Source organism: Platichthys flesus, chromosome 22 (assembly GCF_949316205.1).
Source record: "Platichthys flesus chromosome 22, fPlaFle2.1, whole genome shotgun sequence".
Taxonomy (NCBI): domain Eukaryota; kingdom Metazoa; phylum Chordata; class Actinopteri; order Pleuronectiformes; family Pleuronectidae; genus Platichthys; species Platichthys flesus.
In genome coordinates this window covers 13822766-13850541 of record NC_084966.1, presented here as the reverse complement: position 1 = coordinate 13850541, position 27776 = coordinate 13822766, and the positions used below count along the sequence as shown (strand labels likewise).

General features: G+C 42.6%; 1 protein-coding gene, 4 non-coding genes and 5 pseudogenes across 6 annotated transcripts; all 10 read left to right on the top strand.

The window, feature by feature from the left end:
• Positions 1-2429: 2429 nt before the first annotated feature.
• LOC133933467 (uncharacterized) lies at positions 2430-6742 on the top strand. 2 transcript variants are annotated; one of them, XM_062380594.1, is made up of 6 exons: positions 2430-3403; positions 3927-4067; positions 4400-4555; positions 4972-5021; positions 5443-5551; positions 6033-6742. In XM_062380594.1, exons 1-6 carry the CDS (start codon positions 3353-3355, stop codon positions 6357-6359), a joined length of 834 nt encoding a protein of 277 aa, XP_062236578.1. In that variant the 5' UTR covers positions 2430-3352; the 3' UTR covers positions 6360-6742. The 2 variants fall into 2 exon arrangements, with proteins under 2 accessions (XP_062236578.1, XP_062236580.1); XM_062380596.1 differs by having other exon boundaries at positions 2431-2618.
• Positions 6743-10233: 3491 nt separating this feature from the next.
• LOC133942239 (5S ribosomal RNA) lies at positions 10234-10352 on the top strand (annotated as a pseudogene).
• A 62-nt stretch (positions 10353-10414) lies between these two features.
• Positions 10415-10533, top strand: LOC133941300 (5S ribosomal RNA; annotated as a pseudogene).
• A 5933-nt stretch (positions 10534-16466) lies between these two features.
• Positions 16467-16585, top strand: LOC133946190 (5S ribosomal RNA). The gene has a single exon (XR_009917895.1). It is a non-coding gene; the product is annotated as a 5S ribosomal RNA (ribosomal RNA).
• A 63-nt stretch (positions 16586-16648) lies between these two features.
• Positions 16649-16767, top strand: LOC133943017 (5S ribosomal RNA). The gene has a single exon (XR_009915899.1). It is a non-coding gene; the product is annotated as a 5S ribosomal RNA (ribosomal RNA).
• Positions 16768-16829: 62 nt separating this feature from the next.
• LOC133939715 (5S ribosomal RNA) lies at positions 16830-16948 on the top strand (annotated as a pseudogene).
• A 62-nt stretch (positions 16949-17010) lies between these two features.
• LOC133940203 (5S ribosomal RNA) lies at positions 17011-17129 on the top strand (annotated as a pseudogene).
• Positions 17130-22762: 5633 nt separating this feature from the next.
• Positions 22763-22881, top strand: LOC133938752 (5S ribosomal RNA; annotated as a pseudogene).
• A 62-nt stretch (positions 22882-22943) lies between these two features.
• Positions 22944-23062, top strand: LOC133944974 (5S ribosomal RNA). Its single transcript, XR_009916737.1, has one exon. It is a non-coding gene; the product is annotated as a 5S ribosomal RNA (ribosomal RNA).
• A 42-nt stretch (positions 23063-23104) lies between these two features.
• LOC133944287 (5S ribosomal RNA) lies at positions 23105-23223 on the top strand. Its single transcript, XR_009916080.1, has one exon. It is a non-coding gene; the product is annotated as a 5S ribosomal RNA (ribosomal RNA).
• The last annotated feature ends 4553 nt before the right edge of the window (positions 23224-27776 follow it).

Below are 27776 nucleotides of genomic sequence, written 5' to 3'. Positions count from 1 at the left end.
AACGGGAAGGGGTAAGAATGTTTGGGAATGGAACGGGGAAAACTGTACTTAAAACGACTTGGGGCAATGATGAGGTGGGGGAGAGTGGGGATTCTGTTGATAAAACTGTGAGGGAGGGGAGCTCGGGGAGTGATACGGACATGGAGGAGCTAAGGGAGGCGAAAAAAAAGCGGTCTGCAAAGCAAAAAACGGAGGGGAGTGGGAAGAAGAACAAGAATCGTTAATTTATTAATGAAGGTTAATGTGCTAGCCGGCTCTTTCTCGTTGGTTTTTTCCTTATTTTATTTTTATTATTTATGGCCTTGGTTATTTTTTCTCTGAATGCTAACGGTTTGAGAACAGAATATAAAAGAAATGCCATATTGGATATGAGAGCTGATATTCTGTGTTTGCAGGAGACTAGATGGGATGACAACCTACTTAATATAAGTAGAAAGCAGTGGAAAGGCAGGTTTATTTTTCAGAAGGGACTCCCAGGGCCAGGGGAGTGGCGATTTGCTTTAATAGTGCTAAAATAACGGGGATTAATTTAGTTCATAGAGATTTAGAGGGGAGGTTGTTAGTTGTTGATTGTGTTTATGAGGGGAGGGAACTTAGAATAATTAATTTACATGCACCCAATGGGGAGAAGGAGAGGAGGGTTTTTTTGGCTGGTTTGAATGTGTGGTGCAACTCTAATTGTATGATTGTGGGGGATTTTAATGTTATTTTGACTCAATCTGATTTATCGAGTAACAATACATTTAAAGGGGACAGCACTAGGCGAACCCTTAGGGATTTAATGGAGAACAATCAATTGGTTGACATATGGAGAGTCCTACACCCGTGGAAAAGGGTTTTTTCAAGAAGGCAACTTGTTGCAAATACTCTTAAACAGAGTAGAATTGACTTTGCGTTAGTACAAAGTAGAAAAGTTAAAATAATTAAGAGTGTGGAATACATTAATAATACTTGGAGTGACCATGCAGGGATTAGGTTAGAGGTGGGAGGGAGGGAAGGGAGAGTTAACCAGAGGCCTTGGTGTTTTAATGCCAGCTTTTTGGGAGATGTTGTGTTTATGAAGAGCATGGGGTTTTTTATGAAGAGAATGATGGATGAATGGAATGATGATGAGAATATGAGTGTGTGGTGGGAGAGTGTGAAAATAAGAATTAAAAACAAATGTGTCAGGTATGGTATAGAAAAAAGGAAAAGGGAAAATGCAGAGGAGGATCATTTGAGAAAACAACTAAATGAGGAAATTAAACTGTTAGATGAGGAGGGTAATATATGTACGGAAAAATATGTGGATTTAAAAGAAAAATTGAGTGCCTTACAGGTAGCAAAGTGTAGAGGGGCTGCTATTAGAAGCAGGATTCAATATATGTACGAAGGGGAAAGGAGCACAGCCTTTTTCCTGGGTTTGGAAAAACAAAAACAAAATAAAACTGAGATAAAGGAAGTATTAGATAATAATGGTCAAATAGTAACTGATAAGGAAGAGATATTAAAAGTAGTTAGGGATTATTATGAGTGTTTATTTAAAAAAGATGCATGTGATAAAGATAGTGTACACTCACAGAAATGAATCATGGTAGAGTTTATATTTATGCATATACATCTATTAGATTTTATTTAAATTAAATATTTTTTAAATGTATGTATTGAAATTAATTATAATCTGTGTAATTCTGTCAATTCTAAAATATATTAAATGTAATTACTTAATACATAATAAAATGGTTTAAATAATCAAAGCTGTGAAACAAACACGATTCTTTTACTTAAAATGTATGGGATTGGTGCGCATACAATTAAGGCTACCGGTAAGTGAAGCGGAACAGGAAATGACACCCTCGTTTTCCACTGGACGCCATCTTCCCAGCTCAGGTGTAATGGTGAGTAATCCGAGTCATCCTTTGTATTCTTACATCAATCTGTGTATTATTCGTGCAGTTTTTACCGTATTACATTAATATCAATTCACTAATGATCAAATCTGCGGAATTCGTGATGACTGTAAGCAGTTTTATCTTGAGGCCTACTAATTTACCTCATGTGCTGGCACTCGCTAGCTAACGTAGCTAGCAATTCACTAAACTTCGTGCTGTATGCGGAGCATGGATGTATTATTCATCCACGATGTGGAGTAGGAAAAATGATCAATGATTGGCGAATTGAAATATATTTCATTCAAAACTTTTCGGGTATCTGAATGGCAGGGACACACCGGACGTGGAAGCGAATAGCCGCGAAGCGCCGCCATTTTCCTTTCGGGGCACATATTAACCGATTATGTCGTTCACACCAGAAGCAACCCGGTCTGGTCTAGAACCCTCTAAACCAGGGGTCACTAACTGGCGGACCGCGGTCCGGGTCCGGACCCAGAAGCCGTCCCATACGGACCCGGACCTACAGCCAGCTTTTGTAGTCATTACGGTAGTGGTTTAGCGGAGCTTCCGTTTTTTCTAACAGGCGCAGCTTTTGTAGTTATTACGGTAGTGGTTTAGCGGATGAGGAAGCGCATTGACCAATTGCATGCGAGTAAAGCCATCCCATGTGATACTACTCAGCCAATCAAGTCTGTGCATTCACGGCGGTAAACATTGCGACGCTGCCGACAGATGACAGAGTTAGAGGCAAGTAAGACACGAAAATACGGTAGAAAGAAAAGGAAAGATAGCGGTACAGGTAGAGAGAAACAAAGGAGTGAGTCGGAGAGAAGGAAAGAAGCAGGAGTGAGACGGAGAAAAGGAAAGACACAGGAGTGAGACGGAGAAATGTAAAGAAGCAGGAGTGAGACGGAGAAAAGTGAAGAAGCAGGAGTGAGACGGAGAAAAGTAAAGAAGCAGGAGTGAGACGGAGAGAAGCAGGAGTGAGAGGGAGAAAAGGAAAGAAGCAGGAGTGAGACGGAGAAAAGAAAAAAAAACAGGAGTGAGCCGGAAAGAAGGAGAAAAACAGGAGTGAGCCGGAGAAAACATAAGATACACATGTCGCTCTCCAAAAAAAGAAAAGTGGACAGCGAAAATAGAGCATTCAATCCGGAATGGACAGACTCATTTCTGTTCATTCTTCCCACTGGGAGCACTAAACCAGTGTGTCTCATATGTTCAGAGACTGTGGCACTTATTAAAAGTGCCAATGTGAAACGCCATTATGAGACAAAACATAAAGGTTTTGAACAAACATACCCACCTAAATCTGAAGTGAGATCACAGAAAATAAGTGGTCTCAGAGCCCAATATGTCCAGTCCACCAGGATCCTGAGCCACTCATTCACTGCCCAACAACGTGCTCATGAGTGTTCCCTCAGAGTTGCTTGGATTTTGGGTCAACACAAAAAGCCATTTACTGATGGAGGGGTTATCAAAGAATGCATGAGTGCAGTTGCCGAAACACTTTTGACGGAAAACAACAACAACAGGTTTGTGATAAAATAAAGCAAATACCCATGTCAGCCTCATCTGCCACAAAGAGAAGTGAACTATTAACTGAGGATGTTCTAACCAAGCTTCTAACCAAGTCCGAACATCCCTAGTGGTGAAACAATACACAGTTTGGAGATGGAAAGGGTGGCTCTACTGATGGAGGTATAATGTGCAATACATATCTTACCTATCCATGATTACACCATGTTCACGGCATGGCCAGTATAAGAGCTTTTAACCCGTCATGTTTTTTGCACTATACTTCCTGTCCAGCTCAGCTCAAGCAGCCCAACAGTTCATTTTGCACAGCACTGGACACTTAAGCTGTTTTGTGGTTACTTTGCACAGTTCATTTTTCTTTATCTATTACGCTCAGTTTGGAAAATATTCTTACTCCCTATTCATATTGTTAATACTTCTGTTTCCAATTGTATTGTGTACCATTGCTGAGAGTTTATCATATCTCGTTATACAAGTATCTTTACTGTATAATGACAATGACGTTTCATTCCATTTCAGGTAAAAAAGAAGAAAAGGGATGAGGCCCTCATCAAGGAAAAGATGCAGCGTACATTCTCCCTCAGGAGACAGGAGGTTCTCCAGGAGCCAAAGATTCCAGAGTTTTTCAATAAATGGCCAGCACTCTTTGACGTCATTGAGGCAAGTGTGAATCTGAAGTTTAGTAACTTGTGTATTCAATGTCACACATTGTCACACATGTGGTAATTGGTAATTGGAAAAAAGCTTAGCGTCGAGCCCAACCCAAACCTAAGTGCTTTACAATGGCTTTCTCTCATTCACCCAGTTAACAATTCAATGGCGGCAGCCAGCTGCTGTGCAGTGCTCTAGCTTTGCTCCAGGACCCTTTGACATGTGGACAGTCAGAGCCGGGATTTGAACCTCTGACCTTCGGTCTATGATTGACCCCTTTACCAACTGAGCAACAGCTGCCCCTGTTTAAGTCTGTGTCCTGTCTCTGTTGTCTTTTACAGATCAACTTGGAGTTTATGCGGCTGACAACTGTACCACTGACCTTAACATTTTTGAGGGAACTGGACCGCCTGACCGGCGACCTGATCAGGGTTTTCAACACTAAAGGGGGAGCTACAGGGGAAAAAATCGGAGCCATGATGGCAAAGATGGAGAATGTAAGTATTTTTTTGGTCTAACCCAGGGGTGTCAACCTCATACGCCATGGGCCAAAATTAAAAAATGTGTACAAGTCAAGGGCCGGTCTGTCTCTCCGTCCTTCCTTTTCTCTCTTCCCCTAGGTCTTCTCCCTCTCGGTCTGTCTCTCTCTCTCTCTGTCTCCCACACACTTCACACATATAGCTTTATTGTGTGTTACCTCCTATCACAGTGTAACTTCACACATACATAAAGCATGGGATTTTAAAAAGGTGTAAAAGTAGGGCGAAATTGTTACTTCTCAATTTTTTCAACAATGAGGTTTACAAAGATAATGCAATTCCTGTCTTCATCCTTTACCATACCTTGTATTGTATTTAGGGCTGATATCTGTGGAGAGAAATAATGGGATAATTATTGTTTTTTCTGTCAAAAGGCAGCTGAGGATCTGAGGCAGACTATAAAGCCAAAGCCGGATGTGAAGAGGTAAGTCATAAAACAGTGTAGTAGTAAGGATACTTTGTTTTGTTTTGGCTGTTGGGGCTGATTCTATTTAGTAGAATGGGGCATTTGCAAGGGTTGATGGGTTAGGGAAGAGAAGGTCAGGATAGGAAGAGATTAGTTCCTTCTATTTGCTAACAGGAAACAGAAGGAGGTTAGGGGAGAGGGAGGACGGCTTGAGAGAGGGTTGGATAGGAGGGAGGAGTAAACCTTACCCTATGAGAGGAGATTAGGAGAGATGGTGGAGGGTAGGAGTGAGGGAGCAGTAGGTTTGCCTCTTTCCTACTGTCCTTTCACCCTACTTTGGCTCTTTTGGGTATTGGTTACTTTGAATATTTTCATAAACCTCACAGATTTTTTTATATTTTTAAGGGATGTTTTGTTGACTCCATTTTTATTGTGGCAGGTCAAATGCTTCGTTGGATAAAGTGCAGTCTCTTCTGTCTTCCCGGAAATCCTTGCGTCTTAAGGAAGCACAAAACCTTAGCCTCAGAGTAGGACGAACCTATGAACATGTAAGTTGGTCTCTTATGTTTCATGTGCACCATTAAATATTCACTAAATTAAAGGATTACCATAAGAGTATTAATTTTAAGCAATGAGACACGACATGCCATTCTTTACGGCACAGTTACCACAAACACGGTAAGGAATGGCATCTAGATTCTTTGACACAACCCTCATTGTGATCAACAATGCTCAAACACCACTTTTTTTTTAATCATATTTAAATAGTTGATGATCATTGAATGTACAACTCCATTTATACATAACTTGACTTTTTGTTTTGTTTTCCAGGCTTTTAGGGAGTCAAAGATCTTGAGGTCATTGTAACCTTGAACTCCATCGCATTCTCATGAACGCTATATCTACAGTGCCTTCAGAGAATTTTTTCAAATTAACACGCACTTGGCCTCAATGATGAGCTGCTTAGAATTTGGTGGTCAAAGGTGAGGGTGACACAGCTCATTGTTCTCTGTTCTCTCCATCTTTCAGGACATCGAATGCAGTGAGGCCGAGGCAGATGTCGCAGGGACAACCATGGCAATCTACACCGTTCAAGCTGAGGGTGATGATCATGATGGTCCTGGTGGACTCTTTGCAGATGTCGGTATGGTCCTGGAAGGGGTCCAAGTTCTCAACAACCTCCAAAGTATCAACCATGCATGCGTAATGCTTTATGGGTTGGTCTATGCTCTTAATTTGAGCTATCCAAAAAACTTGAAGTATACATTCAAAGCTTACCAGAAGATCCTGATGGACCTGGAATCGTCCAAGCCTTCAGCCAAAGTACGAGCACTGAAACTCAAATTGCTCAGGTGACTCTTTTTTTGGGGTGGGGTGGTGATGGGAGGAGGAAGTACAGGAAGAGACCTATGTTCTACTACTATATGTTTAATGTTGTTGAGCCTGAAGAGTTTGTTCTGTCCTTTCATATCCCATTACTGCGATCGTTCCAGCAGATACAGATGTAAGGAATGTTGTTGAGCCTGTAGTTTGTTTGTTTGTTCTAGATCTAGAAAAAAGAGCAGGTCCTTTACTGCCATTGTTGGAGCAGATACTAACTTGCCTCTGTTCTATTGCAATTACAAAACATGTTTCATGTTCCATCTATAGCAGTAGATTACTTGGTTGAAGAGCTACACTACCTGCTGAGTACAGTGTCTGTGTGAAGAGAAGCGTTAATAAATTAGTTGAATCAACAAGGTGGTCTGATTGTATGCATCATTGAGATATTGTTGAATTTCAAACAAATACACAATCATCTTGAATAGGTAACCTAATAGAAAAAATCCATTGAATATGAATCATAAAAATAATGCATTATGATTAAATTTAAGCTTAATTGTTATGTATTTCAAAAACATACACATTAATCATCTTGAATAGGTAACCTAATAGAAAAATATTAATGGATATTAATCATAAAAATACATAAATCTAATGCATTTTGATTGAATTTAAGCTTAATTGTTATGTATCTTAAACACATACACTTTATTCATCTTGAATAGGTAACCTAATTACTATGTAATTCAAACAAATATACTTAATGTATTCTAAATGTATAACCTGAATAATATGCATTTAAATTCAATAAATTATATTAATACTGAATACATAAACCTGAGGAATATGCATTTCAAATGAATAGGCTTTATTACACTGATGCATATGGATCATGTAAAGTTTATGTGGTAGGTTTATGTTCAAAATATAAAAAATAATCAAATGGAACTTTGTTATTAATTAAATTACATAAATCTTAAAAGTTAGGGTTAAATATTTCTGTGAGTGTAGGAGAGGCCTTAGAGGCACTAAAGAAAACTTTAAGTAGGGAGGATAGTGGTTGGTGCGATTGTGAATTTTCTGTACAAGAGATATATAGTGCTATTGATGGACTAAACAAAAATAAGAGCCCGGGGAGTGATGGTCTGACAGCCGAGTTTTACGTCAGCTTTAAGGAAATTCTGGCTCCGGTGGTTGAAAAACTCTGCAAGTATGTAGAGAAAAAAGGCTGGCTCCCTGAGAGTATGGGATTAGGCATAATAACGATTTTTTATAAAAATAAGGGAGATAACAAAAATCTTGATAACTATAGGCCAATCAGTCTACTCAACACTGACTATAAAATAATTGCTAAAATACTTGCGAATAGAATAAGGGAGGTAATAGGTTCAGTAATAGGTCCAACTCAAGCGTATAATATTCCAGGGAGGGACATTGGGGATTCAATAATAACAATAAAACAGGTAGTAAGAGATATGGAAGAGGAGGGAGGATTGTGGCTGGGGATTGATTTAAATAAAGCGTTTGATAGGGTGGATCAGGTTTTTTTGGGGAGGGTACTAGAGAAACTTGGATTTGGGACTAAATTAAGGGGGTGGGTGGGATTGCTTTATGGGGGGGCTAAGAGTAAAATAAAATGTAACGGTGTTCTGACTGACTCTTTTGATGTCAAGAGGTCAGTGAGGCAGGGCTGCCCAATGTCAGCACTGCTCTACAGCATGGTGGCGGAGCCGTTGGCGGCTTTAATTGCTAATGATAGAAGAGTGTGTGGAATAGGTAAGGGAAAAATTAGCGTAATGCAGTATGCGGATGATATTAATGTAATGGTTAAAAGTGAGAGTGATGTAGATATAGTGTTGAAACATATAGAAACTTATGAGAGAGCTTCAGGAGCAAAAATTAATATGGAAAAGTCTGAAATAATGGGGATGGGTAGGAACAAAGATCTAAATAACAAATGGGGATTCAAAGTAGTAGAGAATAAAAGAAAAGTGCTCGGAGTGTATGTTGGAAGTGATGAGAATGAATGCGATGATTTGACGTGGAAAGATGTTATTGGACGTATGCAAAAGACCCTGTGTATGTGGAGGGCTAGGGGTTTGCTTTTAAGGGGAAGGGTGGCTGTCACCAATGCTCTAGTTTTGTCGCAGGTGAACCATGCATTGAGCACTTGTGCGCTTCCGACTTGGGCTGAGCAGAAGATTGCAAAAGTCGTTAGAGACTTTATTTGGAGGAGCAAAGCAGCCAGTATTGCGCATAGAACGCTGATAAGGGTCAAAGATCAGGGTGGGCTAGGATTGATGGACGTACTCGCAAAAAGAACTGCGTTACGAACTAAATTGATAGGTAAATTTAGGGATGCAAGTCGGGAGGCGGCCTGGAAAGGCCACTTCAGCCAGTGGCTGAGCACATTTGGTCTCTTGAGTAAAGACAATTTGTTGCAGATGCAGGACGCAGCGGCATATGCACATCTGCCGCGGTTCTTCCAGGAGGTGCTCAACGCGTGGTTCCTGCTATTTGATAAGACCACACTCGTATGCGACTCAAGAGCGTCTGTGATGAGGCTGCCGTTCCTCTCCAGCCCATATTTTAAACAGGGGGGCGGAGGGGTCATCAAGAGCGTGGCTCTTGAGAGGGCGGGGCTGAAGCGGGTGGGAGATCTAGTCGACAGGGGAGGGAGATGGGATAAAGAAAGAGTGATTAGGATAGTGAGAGAGAAGGGGATAACATATAGGAGGGAAGTGATTGTGAAAGTGTTGGAGAGAGTGGAAGAGAGTGTGATGAGTGAATGGGGGGACGGGTTTAGAAATAAGGGGAGGGTTGGGCAGGATGATGAGGTGGGAATCTCCCTGCGCCTGGGGGGGGAGACACACGCCATTGCTGATATCACAACAAAGATTTGGTATAGGCATGCATTGACATATAGAGTGCAAAAACCCACATGCGAGAGTAAATGGACAGACACATATCCGGACATTACACCCAACATTTTGTGGAAGAATATTGACATACCGCACACACCGCATGCAATATTCGATCTTGATTTCAAGATAAGGCACAGGAGGATTTTCACATGCATCATCCTGCACCAAATGCTCAGGGGAGTGTATGGGAGGACGTGTATGGTGTGTGAAAGGAGGGATGAAGACTTTAATCATATTTTTGTGTATTGTTGTGAGCTAGCAGAATTCTGGGGAAAAATCAAGGGGCTGCTGGCAGGGTGCAGTGTGGGAGACTGCTGGGTGGATCAGGGGTGGGAATTGTCTGTACTCTTGGGAGAGAATAGAAAACATAAAAATGGAATTGTATGGATGACTGAGCAGGGCACCGTCTGGGGTTGATTTGGGTGGTTTAAAGGGGGTGGCTTATTTTTGGAGGTGGGAGAGTGAGGGAGTTTTGTGTGGGATTTTGGTTTTGTGTGGTTTTTCGAATGAGGGGTGGATTATTTTGTGGGTAAATGGTCGAGGTTAAAAGATTCTGTGTTTAGCTGTTCGGTTTGCGTTTTGGGACTGAGGGGCGGTTTAATTCCGAGGGTAAGTGTATTCGGGATAAGATACTGCTTTTGATGTCTGGTTCTTATTTTTTTTAATTTAAAAGAGAAAGTGTGTTTAGTTAGTTGTTTGTGCGGCTTCTGAGGGTGGTTTAATTTGTGGGACTGTTTTCATTTATTTTTATTGATATACGTATAAATGAATGCGTAATTGCATAAAATGGAATATATTTCTGATAATAAAAAAGATAAAAAAAAATACTCCCGGTCTCGTCTGATCTCGGAAGCTAAGCAGGGTCGGGCCTGGTTAGTACTTGGATGGGAGACTGCCTGGGAAAACCAGGTGCTGTAAGCTTTTTTCCACTTTTACCTGACGTATTTACATGTATAAATAAGGTTCAGAGGGTGGACTCACTTGCTTACGGCCACACCAACCTGAATACGCCCGATCTCGTGTGATCTCTGAAGCTAAGCAGGGTCTGGCCTGGTTAGTACTTGGATGGGAGACTGCCTGGGAATACCAGGTGCTTTAAGCTTTTTTCTTCTTTTACCTGACGTATTTACATGTATAAATAAGGTTCAGAGGGTGGACTCATTCGCTTACGGCCACACCAACCTGAATACTCCCGGTCTCGTCTGATCTCGGAAGCTAAGCAGGGTCGGGCCTGGTTCGTACTTGAATGGGAGACTTCCTGGGAATACCAGGTTCTGCAAGCTTTTTTCTTCTTTTACCTGACGTATTTACATGTATAAATAAGGTTCAGAGGGTGGACTCATTCGCTTACGGCCACACCAACCTGAATACGCCCGATCTCGTCTGATCCCGTTCAGGTGTGCAAGCAGGAAGTGAGCAGAGAGCAGAGAGCAGTCGAGTGTTTGTTGGGACCGCGTGTGCTTGTGAGGCATAAGGTGCATTTGTGATAGTTTTATGTGTGATTCATTTCCCCTGCAGCCTGGCTGTTTGGGGGATTGTTTCATACTTTCTGTGATTGGATGGATAATTTGATAAATGACAAAATAGAAGGTAAGGCCACTTTGATTAATGCAGAACCCGAGATTGATTATGCTTCTAGTGATTGTGGGGAAGAACTTGTGAAGGAAAACATGGAAGTTAAGGACAGTTTGGCACATGTAGAACGGGAGAATGATTCTGGAAATATTGAAGCCAGCGAGAAAGGAATAACCCAGGAGATCAATTCCGTAATTAGGCCTATTGATAAAGCAAGCACGGCGAATGGTCGGAGAGATAAAGAGAGACAGGGAGAAAGTGAGGGTGATTGTGGCTATAAAAAGGAGCTGACATTGATTGTAGAGCCCGTCGGTGAGGATTACATTACCATGATGGAACTGTTGCGGGAAATCATGGAAAAGTGTGGGATTGTTCTGGCATGCAGGGTCAAAAGTATGAACACTTACGAGATCACCATGCAGGAGGGAAAGGGCAAGACAAGGTTATTAGATGGCTTCAAAATCGAAAACACTCGGGTGACTGCCAAGGAAGTTCGCAGCAATGAAATTGTTGTTTCATTTCTAAACTTGCAATCTTATATCACTGATGCTGAAATTAGGCAGAAACTCTCAACGTGGGGCGTGAGGGCGATTTCGCCCATCAAAAGAAGGAAATGGCCTGGGACAGACGTGGTGGACGGGACAAGGTTCTGTAAAGTACAATTTACTGAACTTGTACAGTCGCTGCCCTACTCAGCAAAGTTCGAGACACTAGACGGAGGGGAGTACTTCCGTGTAATTCATGACAGGCAGGTGAAGGTCTGCAGGCTGTGCATCCAGCCAGGACATATTTTGAGAGAATGCCCAGACTTCACCTGTTATAAATGCAAGCGCCAGGGACACTATGCTAGGGAGTGTGACTTGCAGGGGGGGAAGCGCGGAGAGGAGAGGACGGTGGACGCGGAGCCAGCCGGCGGCGACGAGCGCGTTTCCTGGTCCGAGGAGGAACAACGACAGCAGGACGAGGACACCGGAGCTGCCAGCGGGGGTGAAATTACCCCATCCACCATCGGCAGCAGTGCGGATGGAGTGTCCGGTGAGACGGGTTGCATGACGGGAGGAGCATCCGGGCAAAGTATAGAGGAAGGTGCTAGCAAAGCGCCCAAAACTCCCTCAGCCCGGGCGAGTGAACGAAGAGGCGACCGACCAGGAGAGGTGGAGGCCCCGGATTGCAGTGAGGCTCCAAGGGACGGCGGGGCTGCTGCTGCTGCTGCTGCTGCTGCTGCTGCTGCTGCTGCTGCTGCGGCTGCGGCTGCGGCTGCTGCTGCGGATGCTTCACCTAAGGAGCCAGACGATTCGAGCATGGAGGTGGTGGAGACAAGAACATCGGGAGAAGGAGAGTCGATGGACTACGAGGCGGTGAAAGCCAGCAGGAAGAGAATGAGCAAAAAGAGGGACAAAAGGGAGCCAAAAGAGCGGAAGGTATGAACAATCGAGCATCTCTGGAAAGCTGTGTTTTTCTTTTCACCATTACTATGGTCATAATAACATCCTTAAATGCAAACGGCCTGAGGAACATGATCAAAATAGAAAGAACGATTGAACTCTGTAAATCTGACATACTGTGCCTTCAAGAAACGCATTGGGATAATGAACTTGTGGAAACCCTTGGAAAGATTTGGAAAGGGCCCATATTTATAGACAATGGGAGTGCGAAGGCATGTGGAGTGGCAATCCTTGTCAGAGAGAGGTCTGTTAGTGGTGTCAAGCAAACCTTTTGTGGAGGGAATGGACGTGTGATAGCGATAGAATTTGTCCACAATAAAAACACATACAAATTAATCAATATCTATGCACCAAACGTGGAGGAACTGAGAAAGGGTTTTTTTGAGGACTTGGAGGTTCTGTGCACGGGAGATTGTAAGAATGGTTGGTGACTATAATGTAAAATTATCAAGACTAGATTATTCAAATAATGTAAAATACAGGTATGATGGGTCAAGGAACTTTTTGAAAAGCATGATGGCAGAACACAAAATGGTGGACGTATGGAGGGAGGAAAATGCAGAACTAAAAGTGTTTTCGCGGAGGCAGGTGGTTATGGGGACCCTTAGACAGAGTAGAATAGACCTCGTCCTAGTTAAGGAAAACATTGTCAGCCAAATAAAAGAGGTGAAATATAATTTTACCACTCTTAGTGATCATGCAATCCTGTCGCTGAGGTTAAAGGACGTATGTATAAGGAATGTAGGTGGAGGAATGTGGTGCCTAAACAACAGCTTATTAAGAGAGGATTCATATAAAGAGATGATAGCAAAATGTATCAAAGAAGAAATAGAGAACAGATTAAACAAAGATAATATTTGTATTTGGTGGGAAAATTTGAAAGAAAAAGTTAAAAAGAAAAGCATATACTATTCCAAGCAAAAGAACTTCAGAATGGATCAGGTAGAGAAAGAGATACAAAATAAATTAAACGAAGAAGCAGGGAAAGCAGACAAAGATGGAAATTATAATATACAAAATTAGCTGAAGATGAGAAGGCAACTAAAAGATTGTGAGAAAAATAAATGTGATGGGGCGATAGTAAGGAGTAGAGTACAGTATGCTGTAGAGGGGGAAAGGTGCACAGCGTACTTTCTAAACCTGTAAAAAAATAAGCAGGAAAATAATTATATAAACGAACTACAGAATGAAAATGGGGAGAAGGTAAATGATTTGGTTAGCATCTTGAATACAGTGGAAGGCTTCTATAAAAACTTGTATAAAAAAGGGAATACAGAAAAAGTATGTATTGATGAGGTCTTGAGTGGTGTGGATGCAAGGATATCAGCAGACGAGCAAGACATGTGTGACAGAGAGATTACAGTAGAAGAAATACAAATAGCAATTAAAAATGCAAAAAACAATAAAAGCCCTGGTTCAGATGGCCTGAGCAGTGAATTCTACAAAGAGTTTGCTGATGTGTTGGCACCCATACTGCTAATGATATATCAAAGCATGGAAGAGGGACAACTGGTTCCAGAATCCATGGCTACTGGGGTAATCACAATATTATTTAAAAATAAGGGGAGTAGGTTGGAGTTAGGGAATTATAGGCCAATTAGTTTATTGAATAGTGACTATAAGATATTAACAAGGGTTTTAGCGTATAGGATTAAGAAGGTAATGGGAGGAATAATATCACCGACACAGGCATATAGTGTCGAAGGGAGAGACATAGCAGATATAATAGGGACAGTGAGGGACGTTGTTAGGCACATGAAAGAACAGTCTGGGATTGTGTTGAGTGTAGATTTGAATAAGGCTTTTGATAGAGTGGAGCATGAGTTCTTGTTTCGGACTATGAAAGAATTTGGGTTTGGGGATAGAATAGTGAGTTGGATCAGGCTGCTGTATAAGGAAGCTAAGAGTAGGGTCAAATGTAGTGGTCTGATGACAGACACCTTTGCTTTGGAGAGGTCAGTGAGACAGGGCTGTCCTTTATCAGCACTGTTGTATAGCATGTCTATCGAACCCTTTGCTGTCCTTATAAAAAAAGATAGTAATATAAAAGGAATACAAATACCAGGTGAGAAAATTAATATAATTCAACAATATGCGGATGACATGACAATAACAGTAGAAAATATGGACAGCATCAATATAATTATGAAACACATGGGAACATATGGGAGGGCAGCAGGGGCTAAAGTGAATATAGAAAAATCGGAACTAATGTGTATAGGTCAGGAGGGGGATAGGGTTGACAGTATGATTGCATTTAGAGTGGTGGACTGCATCAAAGTTTTAGGAGTAAACATAGGTCCAAACGAAAAGGAAGCAAGAGATATCACTTGGGCAAGAGTGATAAATAAGATAAAACACACTTTAAATGCATGGAAGCAGAGGAAATTGAAATTAAAAGGTAAGGTAATAGTTGTTAATTCCTTATTATTATCCAAATGTGTGTATGTTTTGGGCGCACTAGATCTTCCGGTATGGGTTCTATCTGAATTAAATCAGCTGACTTCAAACTTCTTGTGGGATGGGAAGGGTGCGAGGATATCCCACAAAACGTTGATAGCAGGGTACAGTGAGGGAGGGCTAAAACTGGTGGACATTGACACAAAACGTAAAGCACTGAGGGTTAAAACAGTGAAGAAGTATCTCCATGATGTGAATGACTATGGGTGGAAACAATTCTTTAAAATGTATGTTCAGATGGCTGGTAGATGTGGAGAGAATAGTCTGCTTATGGTTTTGAAAGAACCAATGTATGAAAAAGTGCCTTCTTTCTACCAAGAGGTGTTCAGAGCGTGGGGAGAATTCCTACCCAACATATCATACAACTGTAGTAATGTAACCGAAGTAATGAATAAACCCGTTTTTCTCAATCCTATAATACAGCATAACAACAAAATGCTATACAATAAGGTTTTCATGGATGCAGGAATTAGGCAAGTAAAGGACATGGTCTATGAGTTTGTGCCTGGGTTTCTGCCTGGGCAGGCAATGGTAGACTGCGTAAGAGAATGGGATGAGGATGCTAGGAGAGATATGATTGTAAAAATGTATGATATAATTAAGGGGAGTATGCCTGTAGACTGGAGGTATTTGATTGAGAGAGAGTGTGTGAGGACAGGGGATGGACCTTTACCTAAACTAGTGTTTGTTAAAAATGATGCAAATAAGGAGTTTAAAGAATTAAAAGTAAAAAACATATATTTAGAACTGATAGCGAAACTGTTGAAAAGACCGGCATCAGAAAAAATGTGGGAGAGGGTTCTGCCAGGTATGAATGTACAGTTGATATGGGAAAACCTCCAAATCAAATATAATGCAATAGAATGTGAAAACAATGACTTCATGACGAGACACAACAGGATCTATGTAAACACGGTGCTGCATCAGATTAACAAAGAGAACAAAAGAGAATGTGACGTGTGTGAAACTGAGCCAGAAGACTTGTTACATATATATATCCGATGTGAATGTCTACGTAGGTTTGTTTTGAAGTTAAAAGATATGCTGTTTAAAAACTGGGAAATGGGTTTTGTAAAGGCATATGAATGGAACAAAATGTTGCTGTTTGGAGTAAATGGGAAAAGGAAAGATGTGAATGTTCGTTTGTTTAATTTTGTGTTAAGCCATGTAAGGTATGCTATTATGTCAAGAAGGAATCTTGCTCATTTTGAGAGGAAAAAGGTGCATGTGTGGGATTTGTTTGAATCGGTTGTCAGGAGAAATGTGGGTTTGATCTTTAAATATGGTGCTGAGGACTTTGCTGAATGTTTTATTGACGGGTGTGGCTTTATATCTGTAACATCGGAAGGGAAACTAGAATTTAATTTCTGAGTGTGCCGCTATGTTTATCAGGCGCACGTGTTATTATTAAGTGATTTATTTTTCTTTCTTTTTTATCATTTTTTGAGTTTTGTTATCCCTTAACATGAATGTGATTCCTGTGTGTATGTCATTGTTTTGTGTAAATATTTACAGATGAATGTCGTTTGTATATATAAATTGGTATTTTTGATAATAAAAAAAAAAAAAAAAAAAAAATACGCCCGATCTCGTCTGATCTCGGAAGCTAAGCAGGGTCGGGCCTGGTTAGTACTTGGATGGGAGACTGCCTGGGAATACCAGGTGCTGTAAGCTTTTTTCCACTTTTACCTGACTTATTTACATGTATAAATAAGGTTCAGAGGGTGGACTCATTCGCTTACGGCCACACCAACCTGAATATGCCCGATCTCGTCTGATCTCGGTAGCTAAGCAGGGTCGGGCCTGGTTAGTACTTGGATGGGAGACTGCCTGGGAATACCAGGTGCTGTAAGCTTTTTTTCTTCTTCTACCTGACGTATTTACATGTATAAATAAGGGTCAGAGGGTGGACTCATTCGCTTACGGCCACACCAACCTGAATACGCCCGATCTCGTCTGATCTCGGAAGCTAAGCAGGGTGGGGCCTGGTTAGTACTTGGATGGGAGACTGCCTGGGAATACCAGGTGCTGTAAGCTTTTTTCCAGTCTTACCTGACGTATTTACATGTATAAATAAGGTTCAGAGGGTGGACTCGTTGGCTTACGGCCACACCAACCTGTATACGCCCGATCTCGTCTGATCTAGGAAGCTAAGCAGGGTCGGGCCTGGTTAGTACTTCGATGGGAGACTGCCTGGGAATACCAGGTTCTGTAAGCTTTTTTCCACTTTTACCTGACTAATTTACACGTATAAATAAGGTTCAGAGGGTGGACTCATTCGCTTACGGCCACACCAACCTGAATACGCCCAGTCTCGTCTGATCTCGGAAGCTAATCAGGGTCGGGCCTGGTTGGTACTTGGATGGGAGACTGCCTGGGAATACCAGGTGCTGTAAGCTTTTTTCCACTTTTACCTGACGTATTTACATGTATAAATAAGGTTCAGAGGGTGGACTCATTCGCTTACGGCCACACCACCCTGGCACCCCCTACAATGTCGGAGTACGTAGTGTTTTTGGACAGCCGCATGGTGAATTGTTTGTTCTGGTGGAGAGAATTTCTTTTTGGAGTGTTGTTATCTGGCTTCACAACCCAGTTATTGTGTTTTTTTTCGTCCCCCGCAGTCATAAACTGTTGGGGGATCGCCCTGAGTTAATATACATATATATATATATATATATATATACTTTTCCAGTCTTTTTTTGTTCTTTTGCTACTGTGGAGGCTGGAGTGATCCGGGGCCTAGCTTCGGCGAAGCCACCGGGAGAAATGAGTGCCGGCGGGCAGCGAGCTGGAGGGACGGAGAATGGAGCACGACGTGAGGTGGAGGAGGACGGAAAGAAAAAGGGAGAAGCTGGCGGGTTGAGAGGAGGAAGGAGCATTGCGGAGGAGTCAGGAGGAGAAAGGAGAGAAGGAGAGACCGGGGGAGATGGAAACGGCAAGGCGGCTGGAGACGGGCAAGAGCAGGTGGCTGGAGGAGAAACAGTGGACGGGATAAGGAAGAAAGAGCGCAAGTATGAAAGTACACAATACTAGGATAATTGCTAAAGAACTAAGCAATGATGAGCTGTAGGTTTCTTTTCTCACCCTGCCAGCGTACACATCTGACGAGGAAATCCTTGACAAACTAAGTGGGTGGGGAGTCCGGGCGCTTTCGTCCATTAAGAGGAGGATGTGGCCGGGCACCAATATAGCCGATGGAACAAGGATTGTACGGGTTAAATTTAATGAGCTTGTGCAATCCTTGCCGTATTACACGAAATTCAACAAGGCAACGGGTGTTGAATATTTCAGAGTGATCCATGACCGTCAAATTAAGGTGTGTAGGAGTTGCATGCAGCCTGGCCACATCCTGCGTGAGTGCCCGGACTTCACCTGCCACAAATGCGGATGTCAAGGCCACTACGCCCGGAAGTGCGCCACAGGGGTGGCAAAATGTCGGATGTGCCGGAGGAGAGAGAGAGACTGCATATGCTCGGTGGAGGAGGAAGCGGAGGAGGACGGCAGCGAGTCGGATAGTGGCGAACCGGGGGCGCCGGACGGTGGTGGTGGTGAGGACGAGGAGGGAGAGAATGAGGGCATGGGCGCGAGCATGGACCAGGACCGTGCCTCTGGGGGGAAGGATTTACCCCACAATGCTGGAGGAGGAGCTCACCTCGGCAGACCTGGGCCTGAAGGGAGAGCTGAGCAAGGGCCTGCTGCGGCGGCTGGGAGACAGGAGCGTAAGAGGCAGAGGTGAAAAACGGGAAGGGGTAAGAATGTTTGGGGATGGAACGGGGAAAACTGTACTTAAAACGACTTGGGGCAATGATGAGGTGGGGGAGAGTGGGGATTCTGTTGATAAAACTGTGAGGGAGGGGAGCTCGGGGAGTGATACGGACATGGAGGAGCTAAGGGAGGCGAAAAAAAAGCTGTCTGCAAAGCAAAAAACGGAGGGGAGTGGGAAGAAGAACAAGAATCGTTAATTTATTAATGAAGGTTAATGTGCTAGCCGGCTCTTTCTCGTTGGTTTTTTCCTTATTTTATTTTTATTATTTATGGCCTTGGTTATTTTTTCTCTGAATGCTAACGGTTTGAGAACAGAATATAAAAGAAATGCCATATTGGATATGAGAGCTGATATTCTGTGTTTGCAGGAGACTAGATGGGATGACAACCTACTTAATATAAGTAGAAAGCAGTGGAAAGGCAGGTTTATTTTTCAGAAGGGACTCCCAGGGCCAGGGGAGTGGCGATTTGCTTTAATAGTGCTAAAATAACGGGGATTAATTTAGTTCATAGAGATTTAGAGGGGAGGTTGTTAGTTGTTGATTGTGTTTATGAGGGGAGGGAACTTAGAATAATTAATTTACATGCACCCAATGGGGAGAAGGAGAGGAGGGTTTTTTTGGCTGGTTTGAATGTGTGGTGCAACTCTAATTGTATGATTGTGGGGGATTTTAATGTTATTTTGACTCAATCTGATTTATCGAGTAACAATACATTTAAAGGGGACAGCACTAGGCGAACCCTTAGGGATTTAATGGAGAACAATCAATTGGTTGACATATGGAGAGTCCTACACCCGTGGAAAAGGGTTTTTTCAAGAAGGCAACTTGTTGCAAATACTCTTAAACAGAGTAGAATTGACTTTGCGTTAGTACAAAGTAGAAAAGTTAAAATAATTAAGAGTGTGGAATACATTAATAATACTTGGAGTGACCATGCGGGGATTAGGTTAGAGGTGGGAGGGAGGGAAGGGAGAGTTAACCAGAGGCCTTGGTGTTTTAATGCCAGCTTTTTGGGAGATGTTGTGTTTATGAAGAGCATGGGGTTTTTTATGAAGAGAATGATGGATGAATGGAATGATGATGAGAATATGAGTGTGTGGTGGGAGAGTGTGAAAATAAGAATTAAAAACAAATGTGTCAGGTATGGTATAGAAAAAAGGAAAAGGGAAAATGCAGAGGAGGATCATTTGAGAAAACAACTAAATGAGGAAATTAAACTGTTAGATGAGGAGGGTAATATATGTACGGAAAAATATGTGGATTTAAAAGAAAAATTGAGTGCCTTACAGGTAGCAAAGTGTAGAGGGGCTGCTATTAGAAGCAGGATTCAATATATGTACGAAGGGGAAAGGAGCACAGCCTTTTTCCTGGGTTTGGAAAAACAAAAACAAAATAAAACTGAGATAAAGGAAGTATTAGATAATAATGGTCAAATAGTAACTGATAAGGAAGAGATATTAAAAGTAGTTAGGGATTATTATGAGTGTTTATTTAAAAAAGATGCATGTGATAAAGATAGTGTAGGAGAGGCCTTAGAGGCACTAAAGAAAACTTTAAGTAGGGAGGATAGTGTTTGGTGCGATTGTGAATTTTCTGTACAAGAGATATATAGTGCTATTGATGGACTAAACAAAAATAAGAGCCCGGGGAGTGATGGTCTGACAGCCGAGTTTTACGTCGGCTTTAAGGAAATTCTGGCTCCGGTGGTTGAAAAACTCTGCAAGTATGTAGAGAAAACAGGCTGGCTCCCTGAGAGTATGGGATTAGGCATAATAACGATTTTTTATAAAAATAAGGGAGATAACAAAAATCTTGAATTAAGGGGGTGGGTGGGATTGCTTTATGGGGGGCTAAGAGTAAAATAAAGTGTAAAGGTGTTCTGACTGACTCTTTTGATGTCAAGAGGTCAGTGAGGCGGGGCTGCCCAATGTCAGCACTGCTCTACAGCATGGTGGCGGAGCCGTTGGCGGCTTTAATTGCTAATGATAAAAGAGTGTGTGGAATAGGTAAGGGAAAAATTTGCGTAATGCAGTATGCGGATGATATTAATGTAATGGTTAAAAGTGAGAGTGATGTAGATATAGTGTTGAAACATATAGAAACTTATGAGAGCTTCAGGAGCAAAAATTAATATGGGAAAAGTCTGAAATAATGAGGATGGGTAGGAACAAAGATCTAAATAACAAATGGGGATTCAAAGTAGTAGAGAATAAAAGAAAAGTGCTCGGAGTGTATGTTGGAAGTGATGAGAATGAATGCGATGATTTGACGTGGAAAGATGTTATTGGACGTATGCAAAAGACCCTGTGTATGTGGAGGGCTAGGGGTTTGCTTTTAAGGGGAAGGGTGGCCGTCACCAATGCTCTAGTTTTGTCGCAGGTGAACCATGCATTGAGCACTTGTGCGCTTCCGACTTGGGCTGAGCAGAAGATTGCAAAAGTCGTTAGAGACTTTATTTGGAGGAGCAAAGCAGCCAGTATTGCGCATAGAACGCTGATAAGGGTCAAAGATCAGGGTGGGCTAGGATTGATGGACGTACTCGCAAAAAGAACTGCGTTACGAACTAAATTGATAGGTAAATTTAGGGATGCAAGTCGGGAGGCGGCCTGGAAAGGCCACTTCAGCCAGTGGCTGAGCACATTTGGTCTCTTGAGTAAAGACAATTTGTTGCAGATGCAGGACGCAGCGGCATATGCACATCTGCCGCGGTTCTTCCAGGAGGTGCTCAACGCGTGGTTCCTGCTATTTGATAAGACCACACTCGTATGCGAGTCAAGAGCGTCTGTGATGAGGCTGCCGTTCCTCTCCAGCCCATATTTTAAACAGGGAGGCAAAGGGGTCATCAAGAGCGTGGCTCTTGAAAGGGCGGGGCTGAAGCGGGTGGGAGATCTAGTCGACAGGGGAGGGAGATGGGATAAAGAAAGAGTGATTAGGATAGTGAGAGAGAAGGGGATAACATATAGGAGGGAAGTGATTGTGAAAGTGTTGGAGAGAGTGGAAGGGAGTGTGATGAGTGAATGGGGGGACGGGTTTAGAAATAAGGGGAGGGTTGGGCAGGATGATGCGGTGGGAATCTCCCTGCGCCTGGGGGGGGAGACACACGCCATTGCTGATATCACAACAAAGATTTGGTATAAGCATGCATTGAAACAGAGTGCAAAAACCCACATGCGAGAGTAAATGGACAGACACATATCCGGACATTACACCCAACATTTTGTGGAAGTATATTGACATACCGCACACACCGCATGCAATATTCAATCTTGATTTCAAGAGAAGGCACAGGAGGATTTTCACATGCATCATCCTGCACCAAATGCTCAGGGGAGTGTATGGGAGGACGTGTATGGTGTGTGAAAGGAGGGATGAAGACTTCATCATATTTTTGTGTATTGTTGCGAGCTAGCAGAATTCTGGGGAAAAATCAAGGGGCTGCTGGGAGGGTGCAGTGTGGGAGACTGCTGGGTGGATCGGGGTTGGGAATTGTCTGTACTCTTGGGAGTGAATAGGAAATATAAAAATTGGAAAAAGATCAACATGATCCTTGGGTTCGCAAGGAGGGCGATTTTTAACAGACGCAAGTTTGCACTGTATGAAAGGAGAAAGTTGGATGCATGGAGGCTGTTTGTGAATGAATGGAAAAGACACTTACGAATGCTGTATGAGAATGGAATTGTATGGATGACTGAGCAGGGCACTGTTTGGGGTTGATTTGGCTGGTTTAAAGGGGGTGGCTTAATTTTGGAGGTGGGAGAGTGAGGGAGTTTTGTGTGGGATTTTGGTTTTGTGTGGTTTTTCGAATGAGGGGTGGATTATTTTGTGGGTAAATGGTCGAGGTTAAAAGATTCTGTGTTTAGCTGTTCGGTTTGCGCTTTGGGACTGAGGGGCAGTTTAATTTCGAGGGTAAGTGTATTCGGGATAAGATACTGCTTCTGCTGTCTGGTTCTTATTTTTTTTAATTTAAAAGAGAAAGTGTGTTTAGTTAATTGTTTGTGCGGCTTCTGAGGGTGGTTTAATTTGTGGGATTGTTTTCATTTATTTGTATTGATATACGTATAAATGAATGCGTAATTGCATAAAATGGAATATATTTCTGATAATAAAAAAGATTAAAAAAAAAATATGCCCGATCTCGTCTGATCTCGGAAGCTAAGCAGGGTCGGGCCTGGTTAGTACTTGGATGGGAGACTGCCTGGGAATAACAGGTGTTGTAAGCTTTTACATGACGTATAAACAAGGTTCAGAGGGTGGACTCATTCGCTTACGGCCACACCAACCTGAATACGCCCGATCTCGTCTGATCTCGGAAGCTAAGCAGTGTCGGGCCTGGTTAGTACTTGGATGTGAGACTGCCTGGGAGTACCAGGTGCTGTAAGCTTTTTTCCACTTTTACCTGACGTATTTACATGTATAAATAAGGTTCAGAGGGGGGCCTCATTCGCTTACGGCCACACCAACCTGAATACGCCCGATCTCGTCTGATCTCGGAAGCTAAGCAGGGTCGGGCCTGGTTAGTACTTGGATGGGAGACTGCCTGGGAATACCAGGTGTTGTAAGCTTTTACATGACGTATAAACAAGGTTCAGAGGGTGGACTCATTCGCTTACGGCAACACCAACCTGAATACGCCCGATCTCGTCTGATCTCGGAAGCTAAGCAGGGTCGGGCCTGGTTAGTACTTGGATAGGAGACTGCCTGGGAATACCAGGTGCTGTAAGCTTTTTTCCACTTTTACTTGACATATTTACATGTATAAATAAGGCTCAGAGGGTGGCCTCAGTAGTCTACGGCCACACTAACCTGAACGGACCACTGGGAAGTCGCATCAGAGCGCGACGGCAACACAGCAGCGGAGACTTTATTCAGTTTGAATCAATCCAACCGGACAATAGACTTGAGATTGTTTTGTTGACACTACGTGTTCCCCCGTGGCATTGACGCACTGTAAGGGGGTCTCGATGCCGGTCGAAATGGCGGAAGGAAAAAAGGAGCGAGGGGGCAGTGATGCTCTCCTCAGCGGAGAGAACAAGGAGGATAATAATGACACAGTTCTGAACAAACAAAGCATAGAAGTGTTAAGAGATGGGAGAAAGCTAACTCTGGTGGTTGAGGCAGAGGGTGAGAGCGTGACAACGGCGATGGATCTGATGAGGTGTGTGCGCGAGTTGTGTGGAGGGCTGCTGGGTTGCAGGTACTTAACTGAAAACAAATTTGAGATGACCATGAGCCACCCAAGAACAGCGTACTTCAGTTGAATTGTTGTTTTCAATAAATTGCCTTCTCACAACTTTTGGGCTCTTGTTCCCATTTCTTCTTTTTGCATTTTGAAACTCTACTTAGAACGTTCCTAAGATTCAACAGTGCAAAATGCAAATTCATGCAATTTTTTAACTGGTCTTAAGATTTTGATCAGGAGTGTATAATGACGTCACTTTCTGCCTAAATTTGGGAATGTTTCGTACCTTAACGTTTGAACTTAAGATGCAAGGCGCCTTAAGATATTAACATGTCATTATGATCTATACCTATGCTAGAGAAAGTCATTAGCTGGATATTAAAATACCATTCATTGTTTGTATCTGTGCTATGGATATCTATTAGCTAAGGGAATATACTACACCATCTTGTAGGAAATACCCGTGGGCTGAACTGGACTTTCACTGGATGGGCGAAGCTGAGAGAGAAGCTCTGATAGAGAAGGATCGTCTTGCTGCTGGTTAATCAAATCACTAAGAGAGACAGACAAAGGAACAATAGGCAGCCACACAACATCGTCAGATATAACTTCAATTTGTTTTCTCTTTACCAGTCTGTGCTCGGGTTACTGCACATGCTGGAAATACCTCTCGGTCAACAGGTCCCCTCATCAGTCGGGTAGAACAACCTACCAGTGAAGGCAGTATATCAGGCCGTAATTTGTTTCCAGCCAGATCATTCCCTAGGATGATCGCCACTCCTGGAACCAGGAATGATGGCCGGACTCCCATGGACACCTGTGCCTTAACTAAAGAACAGCACAACAAAAAACGATGCAAAGGAGCCAAAAACAGTTGCATACCCTTCTTCCAGTGTCCCTCCACTGGACAATAGTTACAGGTTCTGCTTTGATAAGGAGTATTCATTAGCCAACACAACATCTTTCTAGCTTGATGCTCATTTATGTAAGTAGTAACTCGGTTAGGAAGAATATCTTTAAACTGAACAGAACCAATTCCTTAAGATCTTCCATTTCATTTCTCATAAGCTACAAGCCAGCGATTAAAATGGGTGGTCAGTGCTCGCTCCAGCTCTACATACGTTTGCTCTTCTGATCTTCTCAGTTACCTGAACTGCTGGCGATCGCCACCGGCACAATTTCATAGGACCTAAGCCTCTGTGAGCCCACATTGCAAGAACAACATCTCTACATCAGTCCACTGGCATGCTTGACTTAACCGCTCAAAAAGAAAAGAAATTACCCACATCCTTCTCACAAAATGTTGGTAGTAACCTTAAAATATAACCTACATCAAAAGTATCTGTGGACACTGCTGGCAAAAATGGATATAACTCACGCTCTTTAATCAGCTCCAGTTCAACCTCACGCGGCTTAGTAGTTACATTTAATCATTCAAACTCCCATTCTTGATCCCTGGCATGAACTCGCTCTTCATGGGCACGTGATTCACTTTCCTGTTAGTGATGTAGCAACATAATTTCTGTCTTCTGTTCAACTGTTATGTCACCAAAGTCATAAAGGACTGCCCTCTAACCTTGATCTACCAGCTACTTCCTCTTCAGCAACAACCTCATCTCTGGAACAAACCGAAGGGGGGAAAAACCAACCTGTCCTAACTGGGCCTTTAAAGTAGAGTACATTACTTCCTTGTGAACCGTTCTATTTCATAATGCTCTGCAATTTTTAGCAACTGCTCCCTGGTACATTTTCCTAGCACCTCCACACTTGGAAACTGCACAAATTCCTCCATGGTAGCCATCTTTTCAAAAGAACCAACACATATATATATATATATATATATATCATCACCTATATCATCTATATCTATCATCACCTTTGGAATACCTTTCCCCTGACTATCTGCCTAACCAATGCTAACTACCTTCTATAGACCCTAGTCTTCATGCATTTCATGACAGGTGTTTTAAACACAAAACCAATGACCAGGTAAAGCCCCAGCTTTGCTGTTACTCACCAGACGGACATGGACGTGTACCCAAGACAAAGTCAAATCATGTTTATGCACAAAAATAACAAACAAAAATAACAAACCAACAGACCCCCCGAGAGAGATACTGTTGCCTATTCCTACCAGGAAAGGTAACTCCAAAGGTAAATCCCTCTAATTAGTGCCTGATAAGTAATGCAATTAGTTACCGATGTAAGCTCAAAGTACTACATTCACACTCTAAAGTTATCACACACCCTGGGCAACCAGTACACTATTCCAGGGGAAACTTAACCTACTAGAGGCCTATTACTTTCTCAGGACAGAAAAGAGTGAGAAACAAACCTGGATCTGGATTTCGGACGAGCCCCCACTTGTTACACCTTGGCTCATATGTGCAACAAGAAACACTGAATGGCACAAAGCTCTGCAGTTACAGTATTTATGCATTTATTCTACAGGAATAATACTACAAAGAACAAAATGCAAAGAAAAGAGTATACCCGGTGAATGAGAGACCAGAGCCCAGTGTGCAGGCCTCTAAAGTAGTGGCCAATCCCGGGTGTGCCACATCCCGTTAATTACCAAGGTCTGACTCCGCCTACAGGAGCCTGAAACACAACACAAGTACAGCAGACAACTCCAGGGTTGTCACAAGATGAATGACATGATGTATGAGGAAGATATAGGGAGATGGTGGGGAAGGTTGAAAGAGGGGATAAGGGGCATGAGCAAGAAACAGTAAGAACAGGGGAAAGAAAGAGAAAAAAAGGTTAAAACAGAAGTTAGAGGAAGAGGAGAAGAAAGCTGGGAAGGGGGTAATTATGACAGAGGGATACATAAAGATGAAAGATTAACTAAAGGAGATAGAACAAGGAAAGTGTAAAGGTGCAATAATTAGAAGTAAGGCGAGGTATGCAATAGAGGGTGAAAAATGTACAGGGTATTTCTTAGGGCTAGAGAAGACAAGGCAGGAGAAAAATTATTCTGAGCAAGTGGAGGGAAAAATAAAAATAACGGACCTTGTAGAGATGGTGGAAAAGAGTTGAAGAACTGTAGAGAGAGTTATATAAGAAAGAAGAGGTAGATGTGGAGAGTAGCAGACAGGTGATAGACAAGATGAAAGATAGACTGAGCGATGAGGATAGGTGTGCGAAGGAGAGATAAGTAATGGAGAGCCAATGACTGGATGTGGCTTTAACTTTTAAATATCTCCTCCCATCAGTCACATTATTTCCAGGCGACATCCTCCTCTTTATCTGAGATACTGCCGAGACTACCCAGCCCTGGAGTTTATCTAGTATCATACTGTCACTGATGTAAAATGGCATATTCATTAATGATACCACCAGCTCATCATTAACTGGCTCTCTAGCATGCACCATCGTTTCTCCAATTTGAAACCCATCCATGAGCCTCTCATTCCCTTTCGGGTGACTCATGGTCATTTCATTCTTTTTTTCGTCATCGTCTACACACACAGCTCCCTCACACACCTCATCAGCTCAATCGACGTTGCTTCATCCTCGCCTTCCATCTCTACCATTACGGTTAGCTCCCTCTCATTCCCTTGTTTCTGCAGCTCTTGCTCTGCCTTTAACTCCGTGCCTCTCCCGCTATCACCTCCGTGGGTCACCACGTTTCCACTCACCCGCTCCGTACTTGCCTCCGCCATTGTCGCGAGGTACACTTCCAAACAGGCATCAGACACCCCCGCACAGTGCGTCACTGCCGTAGGGACACACACACACTAAACAAGACAATCACAACGCTAACGTCCGGTTGGATTTACACATAAGAAGAAGAAGAGGTAGAAGTAGATAGAGTAGAAGAAACAAGATGTGGTGGTAGATCTGGTGAAGGGGAGAGCCCAGTGTGCAGCCCTCTTAAATACTGGTCAGCAACAGGTGTGCCATATCACTGCTGATTATTAAGGTCTGACTCCGCCTACAGTAACCTGAAACACACACAAGCACAACACCACAGCAGGACAACTCCAGGGTTGTCACACAATATTATGATAACATTGCACCTTAATTTTTATTTTCTGCACATTTCCCCTGATTTATTTACATGTATTAATAGGTATTGTGGGTGGAATCATTCG